This window comes from Paralichthys olivaceus, chromosome 17 (genome assembly GCF_024713975.1).
Source record: "Paralichthys olivaceus isolate ysfri-2021 chromosome 17, ASM2471397v2, whole genome shotgun sequence".
Taxonomy (NCBI): Eukaryota; Metazoa; Chordata; class Actinopteri; order Pleuronectiformes; family Paralichthyidae; genus Paralichthys; species Paralichthys olivaceus.
Genome location: NC_091109.1, coordinates 20669647 through 20685594, shown reverse-complemented (window position 1 = coordinate 20685594; position 15948 = coordinate 20669647). Strand labels below are relative to the sequence as shown.

The 15948-nt window shown below is 43.3% G+C and overlaps 1 protein-coding gene across 1 annotated transcript; it reads left to right on the top strand.

The window, feature by feature from the left end:
* The first annotated feature begins 876 nt into the window (after nucleotides 1-876).
* Nucleotides 877-7067, top strand: and1 (actinodin1). The gene is made up of 7 exons (XM_020106027.2): nucleotides 877-1069; nucleotides 1476-1564; nucleotides 3708-3752; nucleotides 4159-4304; nucleotides 4622-5032; nucleotides 5238-5492; nucleotides 5601-7067. Exons 2-7 carry the CDS (start codon nucleotides 1492-1494, stop codon nucleotides 6639-6641), a joined length of 1971 nt encoding a protein of 656 aa, XP_019961586.2. The 5' UTR covers nucleotides 877-1069; nucleotides 1476-1491; the 3' UTR covers nucleotides 6642-7067.
* Nucleotides 7068-15948: the final 8881 nt, after the last annotated feature.

The window sequence follows — 15948 nt, the reverse complement described above, 5'->3', positions numbered from 1 at the left end:
CTTTAAGATTAAAACTGATCACAGACAAAATGCTGAACAGTCCCAAAGGTGCACAACAATAAAATGAGATAAAATACAATTTAAAAACAACAACGTTCTTAGAAAACTAAATCACTTGAAGGTGTTTCTCCACAGACTAATAAACCCTCATCATCAACCTCATAACACAACAGAGTCATAACTGAATTACAGGCGAATCCAGTCAGATGCACTGATGTTGCATCAGTCACAGCTTGTGGCTTTTTCAGAGTTGCAGAAAGTCCCTGCGTACATGTGTGTGTTGCAGAGCTGGCATGTCCGAACACAGTGAGAAGTGAGGAGGAAACTGTAGATTATCAAATTCCTCATGTGTAGACCAGCTGTCCCTGTGTGTGTGTGTGTGTGTGTGTGTGTGTTCAGGTTTAGACAGAAGCTGTGGTTTGGCTCTCTCTCTCACGTCTCTGAAAAGTGCTTATGTGGCACCTCAGCGCCCCTTCATTAGTTCCTCATGTTTTCTTTCTCCCGTCTCTTCTCTCTATCTGTGTTTTTCTTGCTCTACAGTCACCGATGCTTCCTCAAATCACGTCCGGGCTCCGATTTCTAACTTTAAACGAGACACAGATTTAAATCCAGGCTTGTCAAATACAAAAAAAAATCAATTAAACTTCACTTAAGGCAACTTCTTCTTCCGTTTCTCCACGTCTCCATCTCCACTTTAAGCCCTCCCACCTTCTCTCTTTTCCTGTCCTTAATTACGGTGCCTGCCATTGGTCCAGAATCACAGAAAGTTGCAGCCAATCAGGCGCCTTGTTGAGGTGGCCTTTGACCCCCTCAGGTGGTCCCTGTGTGCGTTTTCCTGCGCGAGTGTTAATGAAGGCACGTGTTTGTGTACGTCAGGGGATGACGGGCTCGGTTTAAAACCATCCGGGATCTGTTTGTCGGGGCAGTCTGTCAGAAGGGCCACAGGGACAGGGTGCACCGGGAACATCTACAACACCCACACTTAGTGTTTGAGCCAAGGTCGACCTGTTGGCTTCTTTGGAGTCCACATCTGGATCTGCAGACAACCACGCTGAGAAGATAACCACAGGTGAGAACACTAAACCAACAGTAAACCTCCTCTGTGTTCATTTACCGGATTCAAGTTCAGGTTGAAGTTTGGCTGCCGGACAACACCTGGTTCAGTTTTTACAACGACAAAGCAGCCGGGGGCCGCGTGGCAACGTGTTTGTTTAGAGTCACAGTTACAGAGTTCACCTCCGAGCTGCATGGGTCACTTCATCAGCTCTCCAGGTGAAAACAAGCTCAGGTCTGAGAAACTGCAACACCTCCCAACAGTGATTCATAAGATTTGTAGCTTTCTCTGTATTCTTGCAGGACTTTTCTAAATCGATTATCCACAATCGTCGTTCGTAATCTAGATTTTTTTAGAATCAAAAGCAACTGATTGGAATGTATCTGGAGGTAAAATCCTCTTGTGACTGTGGTGTTTGCAGGAGAGGAGGAGGAGTCATGGCTGGACGGAGGAGAACCAGTTTCTCTGGTGTGTTCATCACCGCTGCGCTGGCTGTGATGCTGCTGCCCGGTGAGTTCACGACACAGATCGTTACACATACCAACACGTAACCAAGGTCAGACTGTCATATCTGTCACTACAGATGGAAACTAAGAGTTCAGATCACCAGCACTGTAAATAAAGTTGAATACAAAAGAGAGAGATACAAATAATTAAGTATTTTACGTTCTGTTTCATTAGTAAACAATCAATAGAAAAAAACCATTTTATCTATAAAATGACAGCAAGAGAATAAAAACCCAAAATATTTTGTTTACGATCATGAAAATGCAAATCTGGAACCAACAGATGATTCATTATTTATAGAATTATTTACTGTCAAAACTGCTGCAGATTACTTGCTTGTAATTACAAATTTGAAAACTAATTAACTTCAAGTATGAAATGAGAATATTCAAGTGCAGTACAAGTATCATGAAGTGGTGATACGACTGATTATGAGCGATGGAGCAATGATTTATGAAAAAAGAAAGAAATTCCATTGTTGCAACTTATCTCACTTTAAATAAAAGGAGAAGCTTCACGTCAGGTTCTAGAAGGAAAGGAGTGAAAATAGGAATAAATGTGATTAAAATCACAGAAGAAGGTTTTTCCCCCTCAGCCACTGAATGATGAGCTGACGTTACATCTCTGAATAAACTGCTTCATTTATCTGGAAACACACAACGACAGAGATCTTTGGAAAAAGGGAGAGTGATCGTGAAACTGCAAAACACAGAACACGGTGATTGCACACCATTAAAAATGACAAGTGGTGAAGGACAAGTGCTGATGACCACGTCTGTGGATGTTATCATCAGGTCTCCATCTCTCAAAGCTGCACTGTGGAGATGCTGGAGGAAAAGAAGCTGAAGTAGCTCCCCTGGTGGTTGTTGTGCAGAAAGAGCACGTGCAGTGTCTCTTCCAACTGATTCTGCTCAGGAATACTGAGTCAAAGTCTGTGTTCGCCTCCCTGGTTCCTCCCTGTTCCTTCTCCTCACCAGCTCCATGTACATCTCAAGGTCTTGTTTGTCGGAGCGAAGGGTTAACCGGATTGAGTTCTGCCCTTCACCAGTTCACGGTCATGGACTCACTCTACGTTAAACGTGGTTGTAACTCAGCCGAGCTTCACATATATCAGCAACATACCCTGTGATGTTCACACGTCATGTATGTGACAGGTTACTCCTCCAACACCTGTTTCCATTTTCCTCTCATGACATAACTCAACGTATTCACTGAAGTCTCATCTCCCCTTTTAAAATCTTTATTTTTTAAATTGCACCGTTCTGTGATTTTACTGGGAAAAAGATTAGTAATAGTCGGGGGGGGGGGGGGGGATTTTTTTCCTCCTTTCATCATTCCTGCTCCTGTAAAAAATTATTACCTGTCAGCATCACCTCCTCCTCTGCTCTTAAAGCGCCGCTGTTTCCAGATGTGCCAGCTTCTCTTTTACAGGCTCGTAAAAAAAAAAAAACAGTACAGCGGATACACTGAGGCAGCATCATTTAGCAGGCCCACCCTCCTCCTGCACCCCCCCCCCCCCCGGTCACCTTCACATGGATTCTGTGCAGATTCCTACTTCTGCTTGTGTGACCTCATGCGCTTCTGTGCACATCACATCTCCCTGACTCCTTCATCCGAGATCATCTAAACTATTCTGGATGTTTTTTCCACGTAACCCCGAATTATCCCTCCACGGATCTCCGGTCATCTGTTCCCTGCTTTCTTTCTTCCTCCCTCTCTTCGTCTTCCTCTCCCTCTGTAAGGCATTAACACCTTCTCCCTGTGGAGATGAAAAGAAACCCAGAGCAGCGCTCGCTCTGCTGTTCCCCACAGCAGCATGGGGTCAAACTGCAGCAAACACATACGTGCACATGTGCACGCTGCAGACACACACAAAGTGCACACGCACAGCTCTTTGAGACCCCAGCAGGGGGTTTGATGTTACTGGCTCACCTATAAAATCTACAAAGAGCTGCTGTCGCCAGCGCCGCAGGCAGAGCCAATTACCTCTGCCCTATTTAATGAATAATATCTGTCTGTGAGGGCTCCAGGTTTAATGTCATATTATCACTTATGTATTCAAGACACGTTTCAAAAGTCACAGTATGATGAGTAAGCATCTCAATCTCAACTTCTTGATTTTTTTCCTTTCCTCTGTTCCTGTCAGCGTTCCTGTCTGCCGGACCAATCGGGCAAAAGGCCAAAGGAGATGGTAAATATGTGTTTTGTTACTTTAGCACAAACATACACATGGATCCAGCTTCCACTGTGACCCTCAGAGGATAAGCAGAGTAGAGGAAGGAGGGATAAACGTACATAGTGGTGCTTGTTTCTCTGAGGTGCACTGTGTCGACCTGTCAGAGGTGAAAGTTGTTGAAAAATGCACCAAACACTCGGATCCATCACTTTGCTTCACAGAGTTGCATCAACTCTTCACCTTATGATTGATATGTAACATTACATAAAAGAATTAATGATATGTAACGTCCCACTATAATATCTTGTTATAAACTTTAGAAGTCACTGGAACAAGTCCTTGAATTTGATGACCCAGTGAGTTTTGAAGCTCTGGGATCAGCAGTGCCTTCATTTTTCTTTTAATTCTGTCCTGCCCTCAGCGGGGGACAGTGTCCAGGAGAAAGCGAACGCTGCAGCCTCACAGAGGAGGCTGAGCCGCAACCGCAGGAACATCAGCTGGTACAAACAGCACTCGGACTTCTGGAACTGGTACAAGTTTTTCACAGACAACGGCAACCAGGAGGCAGTGAGTAAACCCACTCATACACAAAATATCAGAGATTACAATAGATTTCTAATACATTGTCATCAATTCTAATATTGCACTTTTATCTTTAAACTGGTTGTTTTGGTTTTTATATTGTAAATAGCAATATAATCAAATCCAGTCGGTGGTAACCAAAAAAATCCCCATGATGCCAGAGACATTTAACAGATTTTAAGCCTATAAAAATAAATTGGTGCTAAAATGAATCAGGGTGGAGTATCACTTCACAGCTTGTGCTCTGTTATTGCCCACAATGTGTCAGCTCTGCAGTAAAACCCTCCGCCCCCTGCTCTCAGGTTCACGAGATGGACCGCATCTACCTGGCCTACCTCCAGAACAAGAACCGCGCAGAGGGCCGTCGCTCCTACAAGGCCTACCTGCGCCACCTGGGGGATATCTACAAGTCCTGCGCAGATTCCGACGACCCCAACTGCGTGTCCGCCTACACCAGCAGGCCCCAACCAAAACCCGAGCCCCCCAAGCCTGCACCGGTAAAAACCTGTGACCCCACCAAGGACACTTACTGCCTGTATGCTGCTCTGATGCAGGGCAAGAGTCCCTACCAGCCCCTGGTGCTCCCAGCGGCCACCCCTGCCGCAGCACCTGCCAAGGCCCCAGCGCCTCTGTACGTTCGCTCTGCTCCAGCAAAGGACCCACAGTCTGGGTATCACTACTACGCTCCATCCACAACACCTTTCCTCTCCAAGGTAAGATATTAGATGGTAATTTTGCAATACTGCAGTTTAGTGAATTACATATTGTTTTCATGTAGATCTAAAGAAGATCTGCTGCACAGATATTCACCTAGATTGTCTTAGTCATTCTACAAAATTAGAATAATTTGAAAGATGAAAAAAAGCTTCTGCCTCCAGCCTTTAACGAAATCATGGGACCACATTTTTCATGATTTAGGAGCAGAAGGCTGAGCTGCTGCGGATCTGCACCGCTGATGACGTGGAGTGTCTCCAGTATCACCTGAGAGCAGCCTATGGGCACACACCCTCCGCCGGGCCCCTGCCCTCTTACGCTCACCTCGGCTGTGATCCCAAGAAAGACCCCTCCTGCAAACCCAAACTGGTGCAGAAAGCCCCCTCTGGTCTCTACCTGCAGTACCCCAACTGTGACCCTGTCAGGGATCCTGCCTGTGCCTACGCAGCCTCCCTCGTGGTATGTTTATTCAGATCCCACAGATTCTCATCTTTGCTGTGTTTCGATATTCATCTACATTGTGACTATCGTGATATAACTGGGTTTCTCTCTCTCTCTCTCCTCCAGGCGCCCCGTGCTCCTAAACAACCTGCCCCTGCTGGCCCTGGATCTTGCAACCCTCTTTACGAAGACGGCTGCAACCCCCTGAGCGCCACCAGATTCGCCACTCCCCCAGAGTCGTACAAAAACGATGAGGCAGATGAGGCCGCCGCCATCCGTGTCGCTCCTCCAGCTGCTGAGCAGAACAACGACCCCTATGCCATGTTCAGGGATGCTTATGCTCATGCTAACAGAGGTTCTGATCCTTATGCTATGTTCCAGCAGCGTCCAGCTTCTCCTCCAGCTTCACCTGCAGCTAATGACCCATATGCTCTTCTGCGACGCTTCATGGCCCAAGCTCAACAAAGTGACCCATACTCTCCACGCATGGAGGCTGCTCCAGAGTCCAACCCCAACGATCCTTTCTCTGCGATCCGTGAGGCGGCAGGTGCCATGCATCGCCGCGGTCCGTCCAACCCCAGGCAGCAGTTCCCTTTCTCTAACCCCAGTTATGAAGAGCCTGCCCAAGAGGAGCGCCACCCTCTGGGCCCCCCAGGTAAGACCAAGGAGGGATATGACTGCTTCATCGGCTACGACCGTGAATGCTACCCCGTGAAGCCCACTGAGCCTCGCTCTGGCGTCCACCGCCACATGCCCTATCCTGCCGAGCCCTACGAGCCTCACCTGAATGCCGACGGCACACGAAGCGGCGTCATGGAGCCATCCAACCCTGATTGTGACCCCGAGTACGACAGGGACTGCCGCCTGCGTCGCTACGAGCCCGAGCAGCCCCATGTCGAAGCCCAGCCCGAGCATCACGCCGGGGAGGACCACAGCCAGGGGGCAGCAGAGAGAGAGCATCAGCCAGAGCAGCTGGAGCAGGAGCAGTACGAGGGGGAGCCCTACGAGAGTGGCCAGGAGGAGCCTCACATGTCCTACCCTCACATGTCCTACCCTCAGATGTCAAAGGGGATCCCGAGCCTGCAGGACATCCTGAGGCTCTACGGAGGCCAGAACCCCGAGCAGGATGATCACAGAGCTTACGCAGGCGACTACCGCAAGAAATAAACATGCAAACACACCCATGCATGCAGATGGACATAAATACACAGTCCCGTGCGTTCTTGTAGCTTAGCCCATGACCGCCTCACGCAGTGCACAGCCAGTCCAGACTGGACCAGATATGGGACACATGAGAAGTCTATGGACCCAGTGAGCAAGCTCATGCACGTGCATCCACACATAGCTTCGGAAAGCTGAGGGTGTTCCAGCAAAGTTTTCATCTCTGTAGCTGCATCTGTTGCTTCGCTTTTTCCAGCCTCCACCTCAAACCTCCTCAGTTCACTCGAATGTGTGATAACGCTCAGCTTCGCTTCTCTATCTATGCATCTCACGTTTTTTCTAATTTGTTTGTTGCTTTTTTTTTGTCAGTGACGGATTATGTAAAGTTTTTTTTTTCCATTTTGAATGTTCTAATAAAAAAATAAAAAAGCTGTTTTTTGCATTTGATTTATTGAATCTTGGCAATAGACTCAATAACTGTGACACACTCGCACATTTCATCTCATTTATGGTGTTTGATCACTTTCTTGAATGAAATGAATGAAATGTCCAAAGTTCATATTTTTATTAGATCTCACTTTTCCAGACTCCTGACCCAGTTTGTATTGATGTTTCTCTGCTTTCAATTTAAATTCCCAAAGCTCAAATCTAATTTCATTGGAGCTGAAAATATATTTTTCTACTTGAGAAGAATCAATGCCCATGTGCTCATCATTAACATATTAGTCAGGTTTAACGTCATAGGGGCTATTTGTACGTTTCCTCAACCGTTTAATGTGGTTTCGTGTGTGGTGATGGTTCTTCTGCATCAATTGTTGCACTAAGACTGGAATGTCACCCAGTACAGAGAAAAGGTAAAAGTAACTGAATGATAGTTCAAACTTACAGAAAAGACAAACTGATCATTCAGTGAATTGTGCAATTTGGGAAATATTTCTTTAAAAAAGCTCTTGTCAGTCAGGATCACAGAGCTGCTCTTTCATTAGAGAACTTTCTTTACTGTAAATTCTATAAAAAAGGATTTTCAGTTTGGTCATAAATCTATTCCACAGAGTCTTTAAACTCTGAGGGAAGGAAGCAGAGAAACCAGCCGTCAGGAGCCGAGACTTCTGTCCCATTATCTGACGGAGGGAGAGCGTTTAGAGAAATGTCAGCACAACCTTGACGACTGGCTGAGATACAGACTTTCAAAAAAGTCAAATCTGACAGCAAACGACCTTTTAAATGAGCAAAGATTAGAAAAAAGTTCTTCAAGACGACTTGTCCTTACGTGAGGAGACATCGTGGTGCTCGAAAACAGCTGATGACAAACCAGCTGGAGTGTTTAAATAGTTATAACTTATTTATTTCACAGCACCATGAATTAAAACATTTAAATCACAAACATGATCAATGAATACAATCCATTTATTCCATTTTATTTTAAAAACACTTTATTTAAACACTTTTCTAGTCTCATCCACCACTAAAAGCACTTTACAACTGAAACGTCAATTGGGCATCAAACCACCAACTTCTGTCCATGAACCAAGTTCATGGACAATCCTCTCTACCTCCTGGGCCACAGTTGATCCGGTACTGATATAGAGGAGTTTGTCATTACAGCATCAAGAGACAGGATATCTCCGTGGACATGATTTACACTCCGTTACATCCAGATGTGCTGGATGTTAAAAAAATGTTCAAACTCATTTCAGGAGACGTCTGAAGAATAATGACGGTGGAAGCTCCGGTAATAACAGTGTTTATGTCACTTTGGAGGAGCGATGATTTATGGTGATTGACTGAGCACATGTCAGGAAAACTTCTGCCTTCTTACTGGAGGCAAATGTGAAGCCATGAAAAATAAACTGGGCAATAAATTCAATCACAGTGAGAAGAGGATAAACGAGCAATGAGTAACTTCCTCCACCACCGATTATGAGATGATGAAAAAGCTTTTAATTTCAACCTTCCAAGAACAAAAGATATTTGCTAAAGTGGTTTTTCTGCAAAACAGCAAAAACAGATTCAAACCAATTTTTAATTACCAATAAAAAAATCAATGTACAATATTTAAAATGATAAGTGAAAGAAGTATAGTACAGAAAATCACTGCTAACCTATAATGAATGTTTCAGCAACTAGACCAGAATGAAATGTGATATAAACCTAAATGGGGGAGAAATAAAACTTGGTGCTGTAATGACAGAGAGAGAAGGAAAGATCACCTGCAGGTCAGAAATAAACACAAACGAGAGAGAGTGTGTGTGACAGAGAGATAAGAGATACTCACTCCTAATTATATTTGCCTCCAGCTGCTGATAGTCCTACCCCCCCCCCCCCCCACACACACACACACACAGACTCCCTCTTGTGGTCGCTGCTGAGCAGGAGAGGTCGAGGTTTGATGCTGTCAACAGGAGTCAGAGCTGATTATTTCACTGGGACTAACAATAGATCAAACTGTCACATGAATTCTACTGTAAATATTTACACCTCTGACCTGTCATCGACCGCAGCAACATTAATTATCAACTAACCAATCACAACTTCACTTTTATTAATATCTCGTTAACTGGATTTGAGGGACAATCGATAAGAAACTGTCGTTTTGACAATTAAATATCTTAACATTTTGCTTTGAACCACATCTGTTTATGTGAGGTCAGGTCACAGAAAAATAATTGGCATCGATAGAAAAAAAAAAAGTATTTTCTGAAACTAATGAGATAAATATTGCCTGCAGCTTTAGTTTTCTCTTTTAATGGATTTAGAAATGGTTCCTCTGTTTCCTGTGTGTAAATGACTTGGATTGGAGCAGTTTCAATGAAGAGCTCAGTGCAAACGTTACCATTTAAGATGTTAATATTAGATTGAGGCACAGGTGACGGCCACAACAACGGAGCTGCAGGAAATCAAAATGCATGGCAGTCATTTACAGGAACAAAGCTGTGGAATCAAACTGCCGTTGTGAGTTTCTCTAACATCCCACAGGCAGCGGAGAAACGTGAAATCCAGGAGGCTGACGAACAGAGCGTCCGACCCTCTGCTCTCATTTCCAAAGGCTGATCCTCAGGAAGTGAGGGAGTCCAGAGAAAACAAGTGAAGGAAACAGGGGAAGGGTGGAGGAGACACTGGTGGTGAAAAAAATAAATAAAAACAACAAGAAAGGTGGAAGGAGAGAAATGAGAAATGAAACCATGACAAACTCAATGTCTCTGCTGAGGTTTTCCATTTGGCATTGATGTTATTATATTCATCAACCCGTTTCTCCTCCTCTATATACGTCATGGATCTGTCACACAAAGACATACTGTACTGTATAATCTGGGTTACTTTGCAGTGACTCACTTTTTATATGTAACTACTTTTATTTCCTTTCATGTAAAATATTTTTCTCCTTACGACACTTATTTTACACAATGCTGTTTTTCTTATCGCCCTCATTTCTTAATGGTTTTATTTTTGTGAATGATTTCTTGCGATCGCCCTTGAGTCTCCTGTGCCACTTTGTCAAATCCCCTTAAAGGTTCTACATAATTGAAAGGAAGCTCGATAAATAAATAAATAAATAAATGCAGCTGTGCCCTGAAGTGAAAGTGTTTCTGTGGACGTCTTTGAAAAATAAAAAGGTCCCAAACAACCTTTGAAAAAGCTTCTTATTAAAAAGCCTCATTAGTCATGAAAAGTTTTCAGGTGTAAAATTAAAGTAAATTATTTCAGATACATCTGTTGTAAGTCAGTGGAGAGAAATGAATGAGATTCAACCGTTCTTTGTTTGAACCAGTGATTTCTGTTTGTGTTTTCTGATGCCAGCACTCGGATATTTTAGTTCCATTTCTGGATCGTGGAAGGAAGTGGAATCGTGTCACTCGTCTCTTCATACAGTCTGTGGCATTTATAATCATTTCTTACTTTTGGAAATACGCTGCCAAACTTAATTACTGAAAAAAAAAAAGAATGTCTTAAAGTTGTTAGATCAAACTTTTAGGAAACATCTTTTTTAAAAATCTGCATTTTCTCATTTTGGACACAAAGCACTTAAAGGTGGAGCTTTCTGAAATGTTCTTACAAAGTATTGGCTGATAATTATTACACCTTGTACAACAAAGATTGAATATATGTGAGCGCGTTTACGTCACAGTTCATATATTGATCTGCTCTATTTGAGGTCAGAGGAAAACAGAGTCAGAGATTTCCAGAGGCACGTTTGCGAAACTCTACACCTGCAGGACGAGATCACGATATTATCACGAGGGGATTTTTAAAATCTATTTAATTCTCTTTTTATTCCATTTCTTCTCTCCTCCGACTTTGTTGCAGCTCAACTTTTCTTCGGTCAAAGTCGTCTCAGACTTTCAGAATCAATGAGGATGTATTTTCTTTTTCTTTAACACTCAACCTTTGACGCATTTTTTTTTTTTTTTTAAATTTACTCTGAGTTGACGTTGACCCTGAGAAATCGAATGTAATTCTTTAGTATGACCAAACTTTCATGTTCTACAAATATAGAAGAGGATTTTTTTTTTCTTTTTGCAAATGTGAGCTTTTCTCTTTCTAGTTCAGTCACAATGAAAAGGTTCTTCTTGTTCCCCAAGGAAACAGAAACAGTTCTAACAAGGACGACAGAGAGAAAACTGGGGGGGGGGGAAGAGAGACAGACACAAAGGGAGAGGTGGGATGGGGTTGTCTTATCGTTGTTCAGCAGGGTCGCTCACAGACAAAGAGCCTTGAACTAATTTCATACCAAATTTACATGAAAATTAAGATGAACTACTCAGAGATATTAGCCATGTTGGAGACAATTATACAATCCACATGCAGACATCATTACGTAAATTAAATTTTGTGCCTGTGCCCCGTGTGAGGCGTACAGGCATGATTCATACGCTTGTTGGGAGCTTGAAAACACACACACACTTTTGTTTTATTCTCCTGTCGCTGTATAACTTGGTGATTAGTTGGATCCTGTGCCGTGTCGCCTGGCGACAACCGGCGACAGGTTGTCGTGGCAACCTTGGTGTGATAGATGCCCCCCCGCCTCTTGCTGTCGTCTTGGCGATGCTCGGGTGTTTATCTTGCTATCCTTCGACATGAGCGCTCATTCATCACGCTGCCACTCAAAGGGGGCCCATCCCTCCCCAACAGTGCATCTGCTTCAATATTAATCACTCTTTAAACACACTTCAGGTGTGTGTTCATGTACAAAAGAACACGTGTTTGTTTTTTTGCCACCCTCTTGAGGCCAGTGTGGTGATAATAACTCTTCTATAAACTTCCATCTAACAGAGTCGGGGTGAAATTGGCTTCCTTTGTGTGCGTCTCCTCCACATTTAATTACAGCCGAGTAATGGAACGCGATGAGAATTACATCTGAAGGGCCGTGAAAAGTGGAGCAGCCGTTTGCTCCATGTGACGAAGTCCGTTCTAATAAAATCTGACTGAATATGTTCTGAAAGCAGAGCATGTCACTGAAATATGTCGCCGTGTCTTTTTTCTGTGTACGTTTGCCAAACTTTCCATGTTTGGTCATGAAGCTTAGCCATCTGGACCCACTGTGCCTGAGGTTTGTGTGTGTGTGTGTGTGTGTGTGTGTGTGTGCGCGAAACACATGGAGCAGAGAAGTGAAGAGTAGCTGTTTAAAACAGCAACAGATGGTTCATCCTCCTCTCTGCTGCTGGTCCTTTATATTTAACCCTCGATGGAGAAGTGGAGAGAGAAGCAGAAAACACCGTCAGTTCAATAAAACCATGTTAGCGAGGTCGAATAAGAGAATCCATTCTCGTGTCAAAAGAACCGAGGCCTTCGGATTTCAGTTTGATGCACTGATAATAAGATGTTATCTGACTATCGTCGACAAAAATATTAATATCTAACAGTTCGTTTCCCTGGAAAGGTTTTAGAGGATTGGAAAAGAAAGGTAAAGTCCGAGTGAAAGGCACAAAGTGAGACGGGGAGTTGTGTGCGTTTTCAAATCATGCAGAAATAAAACAAATGAAATATTGCAAAAAAAAAACATTTGTGCATTTTTTGACTTATAAGATGTGACAAAAATGGAAGCAGACTTAACGAAATGTAAATAATAACTACAAACATGTAAATCTGGTTATCGAGCACAACAGCAAGAGGCTCCGTACGACGGAGATTGAGAGTCACGCTGTAATTTGAATGAAAGAAAAGCAGCTGTTCCTTTCACATAAAACTAATAAAGAGTTTCAGTTTGTTTTGTTGGAAACACACTTAAATCTGAGGAGTGTGTTGAATGGAGGTGAGAGGGCGCGACAAATCCTGCTCATGTATTCTGGGTGAGGTGCACATTGTGTTGGTCTTGTGCTTCAGGTCGTTCATTTTGAAATTCAAATCTAAACACTCCTCTGAAGTGCTGCGGAGACTTTTCCTCTCAGTCCCTGATGCAGAAAAACAACATGATGCCACATACTGCGACAATTATTCCGGAAACATGGACAAATTACAAGTGTCGCCAACCCTGGCTTTCAGAAACAGTTCCACCTCATTGTCAGTCCAAGCAAATAAAACCCTCATCTTATTATTTATCATGGCCGTTCCTTGTTTGTAGTATTTTCTACAAACTATTCTTTTGATTTTAAAACTCTTTGTAAAGATTAAAATGTGTGTTTCCCTCTGAATTATTGTCGTTTATGTGCTTTGTGGATAATTAAGAGCCGTCACTCCTGTCCGCAGTCGGAGGGGAAGTCTATGTGGACAGCTGTGATCAGAGATCACCCTGCCTGCAGCTCTTCAGAGACGATAAGATTTGCATCGCAGCATGAGAACGACCTGAAGCACAAGATCAAAATGAGCTGAACATCCACCTGAATATATGAGCACGATTTGTCATGCTCGCTCGCCTCCATCCAACACGCTCCTCAGATTTGAGTACGTGAGTTTCAATCGAAGTCAGGAAGTCGGATTTGGCCATCGCCATGTGACCACTGTGTGAAGCCAAAGCATCTTGATCGCCTCCTGGTGGCTGGCTGCAGTAAAGGGTCACATACCCAGAGGGCTTCTGTCAGTTTAAGAAGATCTTATCAAGCAGATGGTTCATTTTTCTGGTGCATTTGGTTTTATCTGTTTATTTGATGATATCAAAAAAAGGGGAAAACTGGCTTGTGACAATTTCCCCCTCACGATCCTTTAGTCCAGCTGAGCCTCCCCTATCTTGTTCATTGATTGTTTGCCAAAAGAAGAAGACACTGGTCACATTGGTTTTCAAATATTTTTCCTTTTCATAATTCAGCTCTTCTTCAGTTGCACCACACCTTCCGTCTTTGCTTTAGCGGAATCCTCCCTCTTTATCTTGGCTCTTGAGCTGCATCGCCTCTTTTGTCACATTATCTCTGTGAATCCAGGCCCGTCGGCGTGTTTCAACTCTCACACAAGGTAAACACACGTGAAGCAAAACAGGGAGAGACAATGGGAGGAGAGGGACAAAGGCGACTGCGTTCATGCCGGACCACGAGAGGCCAAGGACGTTGAGTAGGTTTTCATGAAAAAAGTGAGAACGAGCGGCGGCAGCATCCGTCTTGATTGTTGTGATCGGTCGAGGGATGGACAAGAGGACAAAAGGTGACGGATGATGGATGGAAGTGAACGGCAGGACAATAGACGAGTGGCACACGACTCCGTACTCATGTGTAGATGAGAGCTTGTGTTGTGCAACGGTTTGAGAATAATCTAATGTGATGAATATTCTCATTATTCAACGCGCCCTCTGACATTTCCTTTGGGAGCTCGATGCAGAGCTCCTGAGAGGAAGAGACAACTCAAAACCTGAATGGATGAGCAGGAATATGTATGAGCACGTGTACGAGCTCACAGCTGTGACTGCTGACGAGAAGCACACGGCAACGACAGAGAGGAAGGATAAAGAAGACTTCGTACCGTCAACATTATTATGCAATGACATGAGACAATAAGTCATCCTCATTAACTCACCCTCGTTTCTGAGGCTACAATTGATAATCGTGATAAATGTGTGATCTTCAGGCAGAAACATCATCTGATGGCCGATTTAGGGCTTTAGTCAGAGAACAGTCAGTTCTGATCCAGGACCAAATCATTACTGTTTGTTTCTACATCATACCACACAGACAGTTTTCAACTTTCATTGGTTTATTGTCACATTGACTTCATGGTTTAAGCTTTTGTGTTGTGATCCTTGTGTCCTCCAGGGCTCAATACTGGGCCCCGGTTAATTACATACCAGAATGTTTTGTCCTTAAACTCAACAAAACAATTTTTATGCTGATGATCCCGTGTTGTATGGTCAAGTTTGCCTCTTCCAAACTTCCAAATCTTCCTCAGTGGAAAGTATTTGAGATATTAATTTCTTTTTAATGATTTGTTTACCATTAATATATCATTTATCACTTATCGCAGATTTTCAGCACCTACCCCCCCCCATCAAACATCTACCCAACAAATTAGAACTGCACGTCTGTGAGTGAGCGGTGGTTTTGTGATTGATTCCTCGTCAGCAGCTGTTGACGGAACATTGGATCAGTATTCTGGTAAAGTTGTGTTTATTTACACAGCAATTGTCACAGAAAATGAAATAACACACTTGATTGATCTCACAGGGTTTTCAGCTTTACGCAGAAAACAAGCTTAATGTTTTGAAACATGTTGCTTCATTTCCTCTCAAATGCACTCGTGTGGCTTGGAAATTCAAAATACTGAATACATTTCAAGGTGCTCGACACCGAGGGAAAAACACTTGAACAGCGTGGCACTACAGAGCTGCGAGGGCCATTGTTAGATCTCTATCCTTGTGCAAGAGGTGTTAGTGCAGGCTGATGGGTTTATAGTTAAAAAGGTTTAAAAACTCAGTACATTTTCCCCATCACTTAAATAGAATTAAAAAAGTGCAATATCTCACAGGCCCAACGGATCCACATGAATGTACAGGAGCCTTATTGCTTTTAATCTGCTCAAGTTTCAAAACAACAGGGTGGTGCAACAAGGAAACTAAATTAAACTCCATTCAGGTGTAAAAGATTCAGGGGACAGTTCATACACTGTAGAAACAAGTTGAAAAGTTAAGAGACTTTAAATCCAAATGTGAAAACAGCCACAGAAACTAATATGAGATGGTTTTCAACGGTTAAAAGTTCTTCCTGATTTTTTTTTCTCATTTTATCCACATTGAGTCAAACTCATTGTCTGGTGATTCATGTGCTTCTGGGTGAAATTGAAACTTCAACCCTTCAGACTTCATGGGAACATGCTCATTTCCCACCGATTGAGTCTGAGTCATTAAACTTGATCTTAATTAAAACAGGACACTCATTTTCATTTCTGAAACTCGAGC

Excerpts from the sequence above, each read along its gene's own strand:
- and1 (XM_020106027.2), top strand. The coding sequence starts at position 1,492 with ATGGCTGGACGGAGGAGAACCAGTTTCTCTGGTGTGTTCATCACCGCT. Across the intron at positions 3,753-4,158 it reads GCAAAAGGCCAAAGGAGATG|CGGGGGACAGTGTCCAGGAG; the intron begins GTAAATATGTGT and ends TCCTGCCCTCAG. Across the intron at positions 5,033-5,237 it reads CAACACCTTTCCTCTCCAAG|GAGCAGAAGGCTGAGCTGCT; the intron begins GTAAGATATTAG and ends TTCATGATTTAG.